This window comes from Strongylocentrotus purpuratus, unplaced genomic scaffold, assembly GCF_000002235.5.
Source record: "Strongylocentrotus purpuratus isolate Spur 01 unplaced genomic scaffold, Spur_5.0 spur5_contig_871, whole genome shotgun sequence".
NCBI classification, from domain to species: Eukaryota; Metazoa; Echinodermata; class Echinoidea; order Camarodonta; family Strongylocentrotidae; genus Strongylocentrotus; species Strongylocentrotus purpuratus.
In genome coordinates this window covers 378902-397784 of record NW_022145581.1, presented here as the reverse complement: position 1 = coordinate 397784, position 18883 = coordinate 378902, and the positions used below count along the sequence as shown (strand labels likewise).

The following is an 18883-nucleotide window of genomic DNA, read 5'->3' as shown; positions in this document are numbered from 1 at the left end:
AACACTGCATGTGTAGGTGCTTTTCCTCCCCCACGTCCTTCGATTACTATTATTAGGCATAATCGGTACACATTTGTACTATTCAACGCTCGTCCGCGTAACCATGCCAACGGTTACGTCAGTGTAGAGCGTATAGCGTAGTGTATATTGCTTCCACACGTTGATGCAATTTGCAATAACATATGGTATCATTCTAGGAGAACTTGGATTGAAATAAACGATGGCGGTATTAAGAAGACAGCTTTTTCATGCTGTGCATTCAGCTGGCTTCATTTCAGACATCAAACTGGCATCCGAAACATCCATTGATGCATTATGTGCATATCATAGTGTGGGTAACAAGTCAAACATTCCACAAAAACTAATCAAGAGTTTGTCAAAGACTATTGGACGCTTTCTGTATCGTATGCGAGAGAAATGGAACAAGTGTGGTCGTTACCAGGAATATTTCATGAAAGAAAACGAGGACTGGCTTAATCAGACATTGACATTCAATACTGAAGTAGAAACATTTCTTGCACAGCAAAACAGCACAGATACCGGGACAGAAACAGAACCAACTTCAGACTTGCCAGGCACGTCACAGGGCGCATCCAATGTGGGACGTCCACCTAAGAATTGGGACACCCTCCAGTGGCGGATCCAGGGGTGGGCCGAAACGGCCGCGGCCCCCCCCCCCCCCCCTATTGGCGAAGCAAAAAAATTGAGAAGGAAAAAAGAGGAAGAAAAAAAGAAGGGGAAAAAAAGGGGGGGGGGAAAGGAGAAGATAAAAGAAAAGAGAACAAAAAGTAAAGAAAAGAGAGAGAGTTCAAAAAAGAGGAAAGAAAAAGAAGAGAGGAGCCGGTGAGAAAGCAAGACAACGAAATGGCACTAAAAATTAGTGACAGTAACGACGAATAAGGGAAAGACAAGGGGAAGGGGGTGCGTGAAGGCGGATGCATTAAGGGGAGGGGGGGGGGGGTGACTGGCCGTATTCTTATTTTTAGGTTATGCGAAACTGAGTCGAAATTATGCTTCTTTTCAAAACAATCTTAGCATGCTTGTTTATGTTAAGCCGGAGTGCATGAAAAGGTTAGTGTAGAAACACTTCTGAAAAGGCCGCGCCCGGCCCCTCCAAAGAACGGCAGAATGGTAATCTATAAATTATGGGGTCATTCTTGATGGCTTGGGAGTCGTTATTAAGGAGGGGGCCGGCCCTACTCAAATGGTAGTGACGGTAACGATGGATAAGGCAGAGGGGGGGGGGTCGAACCCCCCTCAAATTTTTGTCAAGTTGTCAAGTTGGTCCTGATGTGTATAATGCGTAGACCAGGGGTTCTCAAACTTTTTCTTTGACGGTCCAGAAGCGATTTCTATGAAAGCTGTAAGGTCCGAAATGACACTTGTATACTGAAGATAATGAGGCTTGTTTTTGGTCTATATCTGATCCAAGGAGAATTGTTACAGTTTTTAAAAAAAACAGAACCGCCAGTGCTTCCACTCGTTTAAATAGAGTTTCCTGAAAAAGAACACCCAATATCCTGGAATTTGAAAGAATTTTCTTAAAACATTCAAAATGCCTCTTACGTGGATTTCTTATTTGGATGAATCGCTATGACGTTTTAATATGTATCAATTATTGAGTGGGCTTATTTTGCTTTCTAATGGATCCATACAACGTGGCAGAGCTTGAGGGGTCTAATAGAGCCTTTTCAAGAAAGAAATTGTCTTTAGGAGAAAAAAAGAGGTTATTTCTAAAATGAAATGAAAGGGTTATTGACTTTCAAGAGAGAAAATTGTCTATAAGAGAGGAAGAGAGGTTATTTCTAAAATGAAATGAAAGGGCTCTTGTCAAATAGCCCTTTCATTTCATTTTTTCTCTCGAAATAAACTCTCTTTCTCTCTGATAGACAATTTTATGAGATGGAATCTTCAATCTGAAGCCTTTTTGTGCTCTTTGAAGATGGCACACTGAATGGGGCAGTGCAATTTAAATTTCAAGGGATTTATCGCTCTTGAAAGTCAAATAGCCCTTTCATTTCATTTTAGAAATAAACTCTAATACATTCCTTGATATTTAAATTGCGCCGCCCCTATTGTGTCCTCTTTTTAAAGAGCACAACAGAGCCCTCAGATTAGGCAGCAAGTAGCAAAACAAACCCGTAACACTGGACACAACATTCAATGGGATGATGCCCATATCATTGAGTTTGAAACGCACTTCTGGTCAAGAATGGTAGAAGAAGCATCTGCATAAAAAAGGATGAATCCTTCACTGAATAGGGATTCTTGCTATACACTTTTACCTTTGTGTAAATAATAAAAAGTCCACGGGCGTGGTTGTTAGAAGCTTAAACTACATAAAACTCTCTCCAATTTTGCAGGGGAGAGCCTTTGTCGGGAGTCTTTAATAATAAAAGGGATAAATCCTTCACTGAATAGGGATTCTTGCTATAATGTTACCTTTCTTCGCTCCAGTGATCTCGGGGCAGCAGACAGCAAGAAATTGTGTAAATAATTCGCTGTTGCCGGGAGTCTTGCATGGGGCGGAGCACCAGGAAGTTCTTGAACTTTAAAAAAAATTAGGAAATTCCAAATAGTCGTCATGAGCGATAGAAATTGTAATTTCCTCCTTGAGAGTCACATACCCCCTTTCATTTCATTCTAGAATTTAACCTCTCTTTCTCTCTTAAAGACAATTTCATATAACTTCTGTTTTCGTATTGTTGTACTTTCGTCCGCAGACTACTTAAGTACATGTCGAGCCAACTCAGTCGGAAATGTAATATGTAGGCCTAAGTGTAAAGTTAAGTTTCATGTTCTTCCTTTTTTCTTTCTTTCTTTCTTTCTTTCTTTCTCTCCCTCTCTCTGTCTCTCTCCTTTTCCTCTATCTTCTTTAAAAAAAAAAAAAAATCTTTCTTTTCTTCTCATTTTTCTGTGTGTGACATGCGTTGCGCGTACGTCTATCAATGTCTTAATAATTATGGTAGATTTACATTTTGATGTTTCCCTTTGTAGGTGCACCTTATATTCCAGAAAGTGCCCTATTTTGATGGTGCCCCCCCCCCATGTATTGATCTCGATAAAAAATAAATTTCTCATTAATTCTATTTCCAATATATCTAATACTTGCACTAATCTCCAATTTTAAAAAAATCGTCTACTTTCTCTCAAGACAACATTATATAAAGGATTCATTAATGCAAGGCTATCACGCGAGTAATCTCTCAATTTCTAACTTCCTGCTTTCCTCATCTCCCAGTCTCCATTGCTTTAATATTCCTCGTTACTTCCTTCCAATTGAACTCCAACTTAATTGATGTTATACACTGTATCTATTCTTCAACTACAGGTAGATGCAAATGTTACTCAAAATCCATTATATAAATCACACTCAGGATACAGCCAATCGACGAGAATTGCTTCAATCTATATTTTACATGTATCATTAATATATGGTTTTACAATGGCTATGGTGATGAGTTGTCTAGGTAACATGTTGATGTGTTTGTTAAAATGTATTACCATGGTGCACCTTCTTGGTTACAAACAAATTATGTGTATGTATTAACGTAAGTTCGTGCCTTTACATATCACAGTAGAAATCAATGTTTTATATTTGATGCAGAATAATATTAATATTTGGAGATTAGAAACACAAACAGTTTCCATAACCGTTCAAGTGTTTCAAGAAAAAGTTAAGAAAACTTTCTCCTGGATGTAAATTGGAATTTTAAGCGGTTTCATTGGAATTAATCGAGAAATTCCCCTCGCTAGCGTGTAAATAAAAATACGCCGGCCGGCCATACGTAAATGGCAGTGACGGTAACAACGAATTAGGAGGAAGGGGTGCATAAGTGAACTACAAGCGATGATGATGGGGCGGGTGGCAGGGGTAGGGGGCAAAGTTCGCCCCACTCTTCAAGTACCCCCTCCCCAAAGGGCCACTTTTACTTTGTAAAGAAGTGCCCCTTCCCCTTTTTAACTCGGATAAGCGCACATTTCATCAACACATGTGCCCCCTTTCCTATCTGATAAGGGCTATTTAGAAAAATGAGGCCCTTCATAAATAAAAAGTGTCCCTTTTCATCTCTGGTAAATGACCATTTTCATATATGAGAAGTTAATTCTTTTCACTTCAGTGCGCTCTTCACCTCCGATAATTGCCCCTATTCAAATCTGAGAGATGCTCGTTTTACTTTGAAAAGTACCCCTTCCCCTCCTGATAGGTACTCTTTTCATCTATGATGGGTGCCCATTTTCACCTTTGCTAACTGCCCTTTTATTTTTAATCGTGCCCCTTTCCCTTTCTATTAAGGGACCTATCCCCTTTTCATAAATGCCCCTTTTCACCTCTGATAAATCAATTTCTGATGGATGCCCCTTTTCCGTCGACAAATGCCCATTTCCCATACTCATAAGTGCCCAATCTCATTTCTGGTGAGTGCCTCCTTTCAGGTGTAAGAAGTGCCCAGTTTAAACCTTGATAATTACTCTTTGTACCTTGACACATGCTCCTTTTCTTTTCTAATAAGTGTCTTTATCCCTTTCGATATGTGTCCCCTTAACCTCTCATCATCCGGCACGTAGGCACGGGGGGGGGGGGCACGTGCCCCCTAACCTGCTCATCATTAGTCTTGCACTAATTTAAAGCGACTAAGAGTAATTTCCCCTAAAGCTTGCTTGCTCGCTCGCATTTATAGATGATACAATTATGTCACTTTAAAACAAATGTTTTTTCAGTCTTCCGTGATGCTTATAACCCCATCATGATTTGGTTTTTTCCTCTTTATAAGATGTAATTTTTCACTCTGCGACCTCACAGATCTTACATTTTTTTCTCGCTCGCTTTGCTCGCTCGCAAATGAATATTCAGACAATCACACTCAGCCGAAAGTGTGATGCTTAAGCAATAACTTGTATGATATATAAAGAAAAACAAATATTGAAATCGTCCCTGATAATGGGATCACAATGAAAGGGTATATACCAATGTCTAAAAAAATGTATAATTTCGCCTTGAGATTTCGCTTTGTAGGTGCCCTTTTTTGTTGGTGCTTTCCACTTTGGAAATAGCTCCGCCGCCCCTGCTTACGCATTAGCGCCAGCGTTAATTTCACGCTTGCACGCACAGGGTGTGTGTGTGTGTGTGTGGGGGGGTTCCTCTCTAGCTCTGAAGCTGATTTTTTTGGATTTTTGAAACTGGATTCGTGCGTTTTGGTTAATACTTTTTTGGGGAGTCTGATTTGATTTCAAAACACCTGCAGTTAATGCGGGATGGTGTTGCAGCCTCTCTTTCCCCGAAAATTTAAAAATTACCAATATGCATTTGTTATATCTTATCTCGTATATTTTGGTGACAATTAACACTTTTCACAACATACATAAGCTCAAATTTACGCTCACTCGCCAAATTATTAAACCAGGAAATAGATATTGGGGCAAGAGGCTTCAGCCCCCACTGATGGAAATGTCAAAAAAATTGCGCGCGAGCATAACTTGAAAACGGGGAATGTTGATATCGGACAAGAGTTGTGACGTGAGCATGTCCCCTTTCCAAAATAATTGTGCCCGTTTGTAGGTACCAGTACACTATTAAAGTACAGTGCTTCTAATATGACCTTGTCAGTATTGGTAAGTTTAAATAATGGTCTGCGCGAATTTCGAATTTCCGGCCCCCCCCCCCCCCCTATTGGAAAATCCTGGATCCGCGCCTGCCCTCTCAGATCGTTCTAAAAAAAAAAAGCACACCACCTTCTAGAAGACTGGGAACCAGAGGAACTTCTATATGCGGCATCTCAAGGCGTGTATAAGAAACATTCAAGTTTGAAATATGTGTTGAAATTCGCAATGCTAACACCATCTGAAATCAATCGATGTCTCATTCTTTAAATTCATATGGAAAGGGAAACCCGATACAATAAACAGAAAACAAGTAGTTTGTAAATACGAAAATAGTGGACTAAAATAGTTGATGCCGGACACTTTTATGGAGAGAAATTTAAAAATGCTTCAATTGTGCGTCTTAGGTCAAGAGACCCCTGAAAAGTTCCCCTAGTCAGTGTAATATAAATCTGTCTATGTGTTACAATGATTATTTGCCTTGCCCAACCAGAAAACAGTATTTTGATGACGTCATAGAAATTTGAAAATGCTCCAACTGTGTTTCTTAGGTCAAGAAACCCCTTATAAGTTCCACTAATCTGTGAAAATGAATCTGCCTATGTGTTTAATACATAAGTATTTGCCTTGTCCGATCAGAAAACAGTATTTTAATGACGTCAGACGAATTTGAAAATGCTCCAATTGTGTTTCTTAGGTCCAGAAACCCCTTATAAGTTCCACTAGTCAGTGTAATATGAATCTGTCTATGTGTTACAATGCATATTTGCCTTGTCCAATCAGAATATAGTATTTTGATGACGTCACACGGATTTGAAAATACTCCCATCGAATTCTATGGGTCCGAAAACCCCTCAGATACTTTAACCAGGAACTTCATTAACCTTCTTCAATGAGAAATTAATTATGGCCCACTGTGCGTCGCCGTGTGAAAACTCCCTATAGTTGGTCTCGTGGGCTGTTTATATAATCCCAGCTATTATCACAAGCAAGATTTTTTAGTGATCTTTCTATGATTATGTTGAAATATTTGTCTTTACCATGACACTAAGCAGACAGGTGGAGGGTGTCATACACAAGTTAATTGTATGTGGGAGGGGAGGGGGCACCTGCCCTTGCCCACATTTTTCCATAACATCACACAGAGTACAGAGGTATACTTATCAATTGCACTCAGCACTCTCCTGGCCTAATCCTTTGAACTGTCTGGACTGTCTGCATTACTTTATTTGTGTTTGTTGATGGACTTATTTGTCTTGGTCATGGGCAATAATATGATAAGGGGCTGAAGACGCGGGGATGGGGGGGGGGTGCAACTGCCAACGCCCACATGTCCTGAAAAATCCCTAATTATATAATAAGAACTTATCAATTACCCTCAGTGACTCAGCACTCCAAATCCTTCGAACTTTCTGCGCTACTAAATGTCTAATCGCTTTTGTTCATTCAATATACCGAGATACTGCCCAAAATTATTTCGATTTTTTTCATTATCCATCTTTTGACACCAAATTAATGGTGATTAGAGGTTTTACTTAAAAGTTATCTTTGAAACTCTATGTAAACACGCTTAGGTCCACAAAACACTAAGACATGTATGCATACAGTTAATACACATGTGGGGAATACTGTTGTTGTTGTGGAAATCGAATCCATAAAATTTGGGTTGCTATACCTTTTTATTGAAAATAAATTTTAAAAAACGTCTTCTTTACACAGGATATTTTCCTTCCACATGGGCAAATTCTAAAAAAAAGTGAGGAAAAAATGCACCTCTCCGATTTTGATATATAGAAAATATTATTTTATGAAATTCAATATTAATTTTCGGGAAAAAAAATCACAAAAATCGTGTTTTTTTACTTAAATTTGCAATGTTCATTAATCCCAAAATCGTTATATCGTTAAAGATAATTAAATTTTTCTTTCATGTGACACCAAACTTATGGTAGGTCAAGGTCTCCTCAAAATATATTAACCAAATACTCCTCTACGTCAAAAGGGCCGCTTTTGGACGCCCCTCCGATTTAGTAAACCAGTAAAAAAAAGACTCCTCTGAAATATTATGTATTATGATAACATCTTTCGAATAAACAAGGTGTGCTTAGTTTGTGCGGTAGTGGCAGGCAAACCTCTCTTTTCTGGCTTTGCCCCTCCGCTTAAAGTAGAGAATTAATAAATGTACTTTGACTTGTTTATCAAACTGAGTTTCAGTGCATAGATTTGGAGAAATTCTCTCTTGTCTTCCATCAATATTACGGTTCTCTCTTTGTAAAATACGCAACATTCTTCTTCTTCGCTAGACGTACATGCCACCGTTGGGTGTACTTTCATACCAATATATATGGGACCCGGTTCACAAAGCCTTTTTTCAATGACAAATGAATAAAATCAGTAACAAATCTGCTGATAACCAATCAGAAGCAAGGATTTCAGTAGCTTAAAACAAAAACTGTCATTTGTCACTTATGACAAGTTTTGTGAAACGCCCCCCTGGCGTACAGGTGTATAAACAGTGTCTCTATTACAGTATTACAAAAACAGTACATGTACGACTAGTGCACACCGTGATTGGTGAGCAAATCTCCTCATATAAGAATGGGTAAATGGCTTGATCTGAGTTGAATAGGGGTATTAGGAATGAACAATTCCATTCAAAGAACTGTTTTCAGACGTCATATAGACGTCAACCATATAAACCTAACGGTGTACTCGCAATTAACAGCGCCCCCGCCAGCTAGCCGCGACAGGCCAATTTTCGGCTCGCGTAGCAAAGCGATATCCATCGATCAAAATGACTAAAATGGTCCAAGATATAAAATATTTTAAATGAAATTGATTGTCCTAATATCCTTGCACATTTTTATATTAATTTTGAACATATCCGACATGCACACCAGAACTTTTACTTTTGACTGTTTTAACTCTTGAAATTAAGGTACTTGTAAATAGGCGTATATATATAATATCACAAAATTTTATGTACGGAAATAATTGATTAAGTAAGCTAAGTTGTCGATTGCTTCGGCCCTTTTAGCTTTCATGGAAATCATTTCTTGACCGTCAAGAACATGGTTAAAGAACCTCTGTCCTAGGCCCTACACTAGCATCTGTCTAACATACTGTTTCATCAGTCTGTCACAATGTGGGAATCGAGCAACACATTGCGACTAGGATTTTTTGCTATTGCATTTAAATGTTGGTACTGCTACTAAGAATTTGGTAACCTTTCAAACAGAAGACATTTCAGACAAATCATTAGGTTGAATAAACCTTTATTAACGTAAACTATTCTACACAAGGGTTATAAGAAAACATATCCAATGAATTACACATATATGAGACTCAAAGAGAAGATTTATAGAATTCACTGATTAATATAAATCCTTAGCTGGGTATTTTCTACTTCTGCCCCTAAAGCTGGAAAGACCTGGACCAATTGTTTCGTCTTGTCCAATAGTTCCAGTTACAGAACAGCTACATGAATCCTAAATTCCGACTTATTACATGATACAAACAAATATTCAAAGTCATTTTTGGACACAGACCGTACATTACAAAGAAGGCATGCGAACATTCTTGCACAGTTGTTACCTTGTCCCGCCTAGACTATGCAAGCTCACTTCTGTGAGTAATATGGGCATCGCAGGTCCAACGGCTTCAGCGTGTTCAGAACCATGCTGCAAAGCTCGTAAACAACACGATGCAATCCAATTAAAAAATATATATTCAAAATCCTGGCTATAACTGACAAATGTCTCCACAATCTAGTCTGGGTTTTTCTCATCAACAGGCATCAATCATCTTTCCATACCTAGAACATCCACAGTGACAGATGATAATGCTTTTCAATCATATGATTTCTGGAATCAACTACTTCGGTACATCCTTACACCATCCATACTAGCTAGGCACCTTTAAGAAGCGTATTTACTTTAATACCTATGCTCCCTCCTTCATACCATGTACAGCGCTGTAAAAAAAATTGTGAGAGCGCTATGTAAATAAACATATTTGTATTATAATCATTGTGAATAAAAAGATAAATTAATTAATATATTCATACATATACAATGAAAACATAGATGTATTAATAAGTTTATAAATAAATCTCTGAAAAAGATTAAGAATCAATGACGACCCTGTATAATGTGTACATTAGAAAACCTTTCCCTGATGAGTGACTCGTGTACGATTTTGTCATCGTTTTGTTGTTGTTGTTTCTTAAAATTATATAATTGGGAGCTGTCAACAATTTAATTAATATTGTAACTTTGGAAACTTACTTATAATGTGTACATTAATCTTGAACTGAATGATACCAATTACCAAATACCAATTACTTTTTGTTATGGTTTTATTTCTTGCATTGATAACAAATTCTTCCAGAAGTGCGCTTGGTTACGCCCACATTGCAGTAAACAGCCCTCTGACGGCGTGGAATAATGAAGCTCAGGGCGTGATCACATGTCACGCTGCCCTCTAATTGGTCAGTTGGAAATGTAGCTTCTCGTGGACCTAACCTGAAATGGGGTTTTTCGCCAGATTTATTTCATGGCCTCATTAGTTTAATTGCCTACTTCCTATGGATATTATCAACATTCTTTTTATATATTGGTTTCATTACCAAGAATATGAAAATATTGATGCAGACGAATAAGTATAACAATCTTTGTAGGAAACAAAAAAGCATTTTGGGAATGAGCTCTTTAAATATTGTTCACAAAGATGGAGGATATAGTTTCTCTACCTGTCTCTGCGTCATAATAGTGATATTTTTCTTACAAAAACGGCCGTTTAATGGTAGCTGCCACCATGAAAATCCCAGAATATGTAGTTGTGATATATAATTTCCAAATGGGAATAGCTTATTGGTAGATTTTAGTCAAGAAACATTTTATTACAGCTTAATTGATATATTGACCTTGAGAGGGGGCTATACAACATAAAGAGTTATTATTTTCAATTTCATAACTCTAGACTTGATTTCAACCGCGACGACGATCACTGAATATTGTCGGATCGTATATGCTTCCAATAAGTTCATTTGAACCAAATTCTTGACCACATACCAAAACTTTGTATTACCTTTAATACGACCTTTACTCTAAGGTAACTTTTCTCCGTCTGCACAAGACTATACACGTGCTGTTTTTCTATGATCGGTGCACACAGGATACTTCTGTGTCAGCAACACAAAGGTAATGGAATGTCATATTTCAGAGCAAGAATAAATGCTCTGTCACTCTCTTCACGGTTGAACTCAAGTGAGCATCTCATTTTTCATTCCTTTGAAATTTCGTTGGTGGTTTTGCCATTCATAAGACAGGCTGGTAGTATAACGACAAATAATAACGGGTTAAGGAACACATTTTGATACATCGAGCAGGTATTACAAACAAAAACCAAGGCCGTCTGGAATTCTAGACAATAGGTATACCAAGTTTAATATTGACATTATAGCGCTATTCACCACAGACGAGACGGCGAGACGCTCAATCAACCAGATCTTTGTTTGATGTATTTTACACAGTGTTTACTTGGAGGTTATACCATTGCAAGTATTTTCCCAATGACAGAAGCATGTAATATGATTATGAATACAACTGTACGAATGTTGATATATATAATAACTATGTAGAGGATAACTTAAGATGCAGAAGGTCACTTATCTGTTATAGTTATTATTTTTACATTTGTCTTGGCCACAAGTGGATATTTAAAGGGATAGTTGAGTTCTGTTTTCAGACCGCAAATGCCTTCTAAGTGCATGGTTATTGCTTTTATTCTTATCTATGACATTTCTAGTGCCCTTTTAAAACCTATAATTGCTATGAAGGTAATTTTAGACCCAAAATGTGTGAAATTTAGCAAATACGAGCATACCCATTCAGCTCCACTTTCAAAAAAACACGGTGACCGTTAATTAATTATTTAATCAAAAATAACAATACATGGGCCAGTTTATTTCCAAATGAAAGACACATTCAATATGATTATGAATACAACTGTAGGAATTTTGAAATAATAGAGGATAACTCAAGATGCAGAAGGACACCTGTGTTAGTTATTATTTTTACATTTGTCATGGCAACAAGTGGATATTTAAGCTATTTCCTTATGTGAATGAGATAATACCTTGTATTCTTATACTAATCTAATTACAACTTATAATCTTTGCACTATTAAATCCATATTTAAACCATCTCTATGATTTCAAGAGATTGCAGTATAGCAGTATATATTAACAGTTATAATCTTAACAAATATCGCATACTACTAAACGCTTATATGTTATAACCTATGTAGATTGCTTCTATGTGCTTCATTAGATGTAATCATGGTCCTGTGGTCGAGGGAATTGTGCCTAGTCTACCTGTTAAGGGCGTCACTTTGCTACTGGGTAATGACCTAGCACGGAAAATTAATGTCTCGTTTTATCCCAAGTGGTGACCCTGCATAAGAGATGCCTGACGTCTTCCCATCGTGTCGATGGGAGCAGCCAACTCAGCTCCACAACGCCCGCCCGCTTATTTTTTCCCCACTTCAGCTCCGGATCCCTAGTATGAACTCATTTGCATACAGCCAATTAGAGCTCATCTTGTCAATAACAAGCTTTACGCGTGCTAAAGATGCGAAATTCGAAACGTTGCAAATGTATTCAACGCGGAGTCATGAGACACCCTTCAATCAGTAATGAAAAACGGAAACATTTTAGGAACCGAGCTTTTCAAATAACTATATCACATAAGCAACTTTTGCGCAAGTCGATTTTTGCACTCTCACAAACAATACCTCCTGTTCAACCAAGCATGGACACATACCACACAAAAATTGATACTTAGTCCGGCAGCCAAATCCAGATTATTGGCCTAACCTTGTTTTATGGTCTATAGTTTTTTTTTCAATGGATTTTGATTGCTTAGACCTTCTATTTCAAGAATCCGATTGCTGACACTCTGTCAGCCTTGAGCAATTTAAGATATATGACGTCATACAAAATGGCCGCCAAAGTACATGATTTTCCTTTAAAAATGAATAATAAATATATAATAAGGATTTTTTTCTTCAATTTTTGGCAGCCAAATGTCTGTATCTCTCAAGGACCATCACTAAAAATATGTTTCGTGGTGTTGCATGGCCAGAGATGACCAGCTTATTTGCATATTTTGAAATAGCGCCCTCTATAAACATATTAATTTGAATAAAATATGTGTGCCAGCCAAATGCCAATTTCTTAAATCTATGTCACGTTGAAATCATATTAAATGCTTTTTGGGGGAAACAATTGCAGTTGTGCTGCATTAATCTTTCATCGTGTTTGGTACAAATTTAGATAGGGTAGGTGTGGGGAATGGAAGACCCTTAAGCACATTTGCATAATTTACATAAACATGAACAATGTTACACATACAGACATTTTTGTATTCTCTTTAGTATTTTTTCTCTTTATTTGGTAACGAAATTGTGGTGATGATGTAACTGATTAATAAGATAACAATGATTAATGACGTCATCACCAAAGGTCTCTCTTTACCTACATGTGTAGGTAATAAGGGACAGTTACAAATCAAGACATTTTAAATACAATTTAAATGAAAATGGGATTGTTATAGTTAGTTCAAACACTTTTTGAATGATATACATGCAGCCAATGAACTTACTGTAATTTTGAAACGATTTTAAAACAATGGGGCCCAAAATATTTCTGTAGTTTTTTGTTTACCGTAATAAAGGTGCTCTCAAATATGTTAAAATACTTTCAGAATAATGTTCTGGCAATATGACTTTTACATTTATCAAACTCACAGCATAGAAACAACTTCTTAAAATTAAATGCATTCAAATTAGAATGGTGACACGTACAACCAAATATGTTTCATGATAGTGCCTTTCAACATGAAATGAACAACTGGGGAGAAGTAGGCCCCCATCTTGGACCTGGTGTCCCCCATTACCTACACACATTTCTGATCAGACACCATTCATAATGTGAATTGCAACACCCATTCACAACACACAGTGGCCATAAACTTTCTGTGATGGTTGGCACATTTCATAAACTTCCTTTTAAAACTATTTTTTTTAAGGGCCACCCCTAAATATCTGCATACACCACAACATTCAGTGAAAATTGTGTTTTTATATCAGAGCAAAATTTTACGATCAAAATTGCTTATCTTGGTCAATTTTGCCAATTTTCTCGTAGAGAGAACGCACTGTAGTCTTTGAAATGAATTAGATATATGCAGTAGTGTTGTTGAAGGCCACATATGTCGCTATATCAATATTGGATCCAACACGGACAGACAGTGATGGGTTCAAGCTTGGTGGTCTCCAATTCCCTACACCTACCCTACATATGTCAAGAAAAAAATGGCTATGAAAGAATTTATTTTTCAACAAATCGGTGAGACGTGGTTTTACGGCACACATTATTATTCAATTAATAGGCTTTATTTAGACCAGCATTGCTCCAACGTCAGTGAATGTGGATAAAGCAGTTGACATCTATACTAGACAGATGCATGATTTTCAAAAGAAATTACCTGGTGGATTCTATGTCACAATTTCCAAGAATGTTCAAACCGTGGCATCCATGAAGAAGTCAATGTTGGGGTACGAAAGTCTATGAAAAGTTGATCTACTCCAGAGTAATAGGACTGCAGGCAAGTTCAAGAGAGGTCAATGTCAAGGACATTTTTCATAAGAGCTTTCACCAGTCCCAACAGCACTTGTTGATGATTCTGGAAACGAGCACTCCCATGTCAAAGACGGACTTATAGAATTTGACAAAAGTTGAGATGTCAGCCAGGCATGAGACACTGGAACAACCTTGTACAGTCATTGATGGTTGTGCTCTGCTGTGGATGAAAATCTGATGATGTTTGCTTGGTGTTTGACAGATCCGAGAGTATTTAGAGGTCATAACGGGTCGAGAGTCTTCCAACTGAGTCCCGCGTCACTGCTGCCCTCCAAGAAACTATCTCTTACTGTTCGTCGTCGTCGTCGTTGTCATATAGATCATGGCTCACCCTTGTGACCCGTTTGATGAGACCTTTTGATCGGCATCTGTCTCCTGCAATCCGCTAGAGTGTCTTTAGTATTTAGAGGGTGGCTAGTGATTTCCCTAAGGTCGTCAGTCCATCTGAGCTTGAGTCTTCCTTTGTTACGTGTTTCTTCAAAGGTACCTTGAATGATAATTTGTCAAGGTTGTCTCCTGATCTTCTGCTAACGTGACCAAACTATTGTAGCTTGTACTTGTCAATCCTGGTAGCAAGTGGCGGTTGATCTCCGATGATGGACATTAATTGTGTACATTGGTGTTGTAATCTCTTCATGATATCCCAAGTAGCTTCCTCCAACACCACATTTCAAAGGCAGATTGCCGAGCTTCCACCCTCCTTGACAATCATTGACCCAAGAACATTATATAAACTTGTCCACTTGATCAACTTCTTCTCCATCAACCACCATGCTCTGTTGCATGTAGTTAATTTCCACCAATCATGATCTTGGTCTTTTTCACATTGAGGTAGGGTCCAAATTATTCACTTGCATCCTTCACTCTTTTTTAAGGAGTTTTAGTAGTTCTTCTGATGTTCTTGTTATAAGTGTTGTCAGTGGCATACTGAGCAAAAACACTTAGAGGGGCAGAAAAACAATCTGCATCACCATCACTCATACATGTTACATTTTTACATTTTTTAAAGCGGGGTGGGGGGGGGGGGGTTGAAGTATTTACGATCAGGAAGAGAGGAGCGCAAATTGGCGTGGTGTTCAAGGGGCACAGCCCCCGGAAGCTCAAGGGTTTCAGGCATTTATTAACTGTAAGATGAACATATTTTGATACCTCATTTCACCTCGGGTCACTTTCTTTCTTTCTTTCTAGTTCTCTTTAACATACTTTATACAAAAAGTGAGGGGGCTCGAGTCCCCTGAGCCCCGCTGTTCTTCGGACCCTGACATGTAGGCTTTTAAATAAGCATATTTTTTGCTTGACTGTGGATTTACTAAAAAGTGAGAAAAAACCCAGGAAAATCATGTCATTTCAGCAACATTTGTAAATCACCGGTATCGAATATATAAAAAAAAACAGTTTGAATTTTGTTTGGGGGTTCAATTGTCCCCCCCCCCCCCCCCCATACCCTTCCCCATAAATACGCCAGAGAGTGTTGTGTTGTCGGCGTATCTTAGGTTGGTGATCGTTCGTCCACCAACAGAAACTTGACCATAAAATGCCTTTCTCATGATGAATTCAGCATAGATGTTGAAAATTTATGGTGATAGGTTGCAGCCTTGACGGACAACTTGACCAATAGTGAACCTTTCGGTGTCGCCATTCTCTGCTCTTACTGTTGCTTCTTGGTATTGGTAGAGCGACTGGATGAGTTGAATTATATGTGCTGGAAAGCCCATCTAGCTCATAATCTTCCATAGGCGTTTATGTTGTACGCAGTCAAAAGCTTTGGAAAGATCAATAAAGCTAGGGAGAGAAGTTGTTGAAACGTGTCTCTAGTGTTGCTAACTTCACTATCTTTTCATAAAAACAAACTACAGTTGATCGACATCATAATTATATGCACGAGTCTGCAGGATGATTGGGTGCTCAGAAATAGGCAAAAGCACAAGCAGGCCTTTACCGTCAAGATGAGGTTCTTGTTGAAGTGATTCCAGGCAGTGATGTCATGCCAAGGAAAGGTCTGTCCACAACATAGTTATGATGAAGCAGGCAACATCAAAGAACAGCAAGCGATTGGAATTGATGCTAATGAGAAGATGTATGTTAGGGTCCTAGTGGATGACACAGACGTCTACGTACTACTTTTGCATCATTATCTACATGACGGATTTATAAAACGCCAATTACCATGGAGACGCCCCTTCACAAATCGAACTGTTATTGATGTTCCTGCCAATGTAGACAAGTTAGGAGATATCATTCCATCGATGTTGGCAGGACATGCGTTGACGGGATGCGACACTCTTGGGGCATACTTTGGCATTGGATAGGGTACAATGCTGAAAGTGATGAAGCAGAAGATTCGACTCCCTTAGGACTGAGTTGGCAATGTTGATGCAGCATGGTCATATGTCATCACTCAACCTACTCAATGCTTTGCTTAATGTTATGGACAGTCAACAACCAACTGAATGTCAGAGGCTCGTATCAACGTGTGGCTATCAAGGGTCCGAAGACTAGGAGCTCCAAATACCCCCAAACCTTGCCTCACTACCTCAAACTACTGAAGCGTTTGTAGAAAATGTTAAGAGAACTCATTTGCAAACATATGCGTGTGGAAGCACGCATTACAGTCACGACCTTACTTTGCAGAATTAAGTGTGAAATGACACCCTGTGTGCAGCACAATGTGCAGCACAATATTTACTCACTGTATTCAGTGCATCTGACTCATGACATATGATAATCTCATGTTAGAAATTGGTATTTGGCCATCATTTTGACCTATGCAAGTTAATGTGTCTATAGAGGGCGCCATTCCGAATTATGCAAATTTGCATATCATTTGTAATCATACAGCATTGCAATTTTTATTTAGTGATGATTCTAGAAAAAAATCAAGATATTTGACTGCCATTTAATGTAGTAAAATGCTGTTAAAACTTTTTATATCATTAATTTTGGTTAAAAAGGGGATTTTGGCGGCCATTTTGTATGACGTCACATATCTCAAATTGCTCAATGCTGACAGAGTGTCAGCAATCGAATTCTTCAAATTGATGGTCTAAGGAACTATAATCCGAAGAAAAAAAAACTATAGACCCTAAAACAAGGTATATCGAGATGGCTGCCGGACTAACTGAACGAGTTGGGATAAAACACTCTTTCATAAAATATATACTGTTCATAGATTTTTTTTTTTTTTTATAGTTAGCAATTTTCTAGGTGTAAACTTTTTATTTACTTACACGGTATTGTCGACGGTGATGAGGGACATAGTTTCTTTATGTGGTGTGTGTGTATTGGGTTTTTACAGACGTGTATCAATCATACATCATTAGGGACTTTTAGATTCGCACGAAGACAATAGGTCTATGCTACGATCGACGTCCTTTTAATGCATTGCCTTGAATCAGGGAGGTGAAAGAAAAGGAGGCGAAACTCTTGTAATTTATTCAAACGCATTCTTGAGTTCTAAAGCGTAACAATGGGATGTGTAACATTCCACTTGGCTTTGAAGTTCCATGCTCCGAACCGCGCTTCCACTGCGGGGAATTTCGGAAGCCAGGCACCAGTTTTAAATTTATTACAAAATATTAAATTACCGGCAAAATTTCAGTGTAAATCAAAAACTTTATATGGGGATTTTATTGGGAATAGTGCATCAAACAAATTTTCAAATTTAGAACTCCGTCCTTACTTTAATTTGTGTGCCAGAGTTGGTAAAAGAAAAATTACATCCTGTCAAAAACTCAATATTTTAGGATGATGCGCTAATTTGTGCATGCTTTAATGTCCCGTTATTTGATCCATGATTTACAATCTTCAATAACATTAAGTTTGCTAATGCGTGTTTTCGCGTGTTTTTTGTATTTTTCAAGTTTAAAAAAGGATGAAAGTACACAAGTTTGTGTTCGCTTGTTCTACTCTTTACACATTCAACAATGGATGAGAAATCATTGGAAGGGACAGCGAACAGTTGCAGTGATACCATTTTCTGATGTAGGAATTCTAAATCCTGAAATTTCATGCGCTCTTTTATCTCACCACCTGGTCAACAGTTGCAGATTAGCGCATAACTTTTCGGCGGCTTGGAGCATGGGGTCAAAGGAGAGCGGCTTGATTCCTGTCCTTCTCTATCACGTCCCTGCTTGAATGGACGTCACACGTATCAGTCCACGCAAATCTACAAGTCCCTATTATTTACGTCTGGGGACGGACCTTTAAACGTCACCATCCGAAAGACGCGTCTCGTACCTGCGTCCTCGAATAAATCAGTTTGTAACTTCCATTATAAGCAGTGGATTACAGGCGCACGCCACAACGCTTTTAATGTCTCCACTCCATGTCTTATGTATTCTTTACTAGATCCACACGGGTCTCCAACACGGCGTGATCAGACATGCCCAGCCGAACTGTCTGCCCATGGATGAAGTCACGCTCCCACAGAAACTCAAGGAAAATGGATACACCACCAACATGGTCGGTAAATGGCATATCGGCTTCTACTTGGATGCTTGCACGCCCACCGAAAGGGGCTTCGATTCTTTCTTTGGTAAGGGCTTATTTTAATGAGTAATCACAATAAATATACTACTA

General features: G+C 38.3%; 1 protein-coding gene across 1 annotated transcript in view; it reads left to right on the top strand.

Annotated features, from left to right (window-relative positions):
• The window catches only part of LOC105436537 (arylsulfatase J-like), a 29747-nt gene that overhangs the window by 3255 nt on the left and 7609 nt on the right, over window positions 1-18883 (top strand). The window contains exon 2 of the mRNA XM_030976775.1: window positions 18653-18839. Within this exon, the coding sequence (XP_030832635.1) occupies window positions 18653-18839 (187 nt within the window). The remainder of the gene's footprint in view (window positions 1-18652; window positions 18840-18883) is intronic.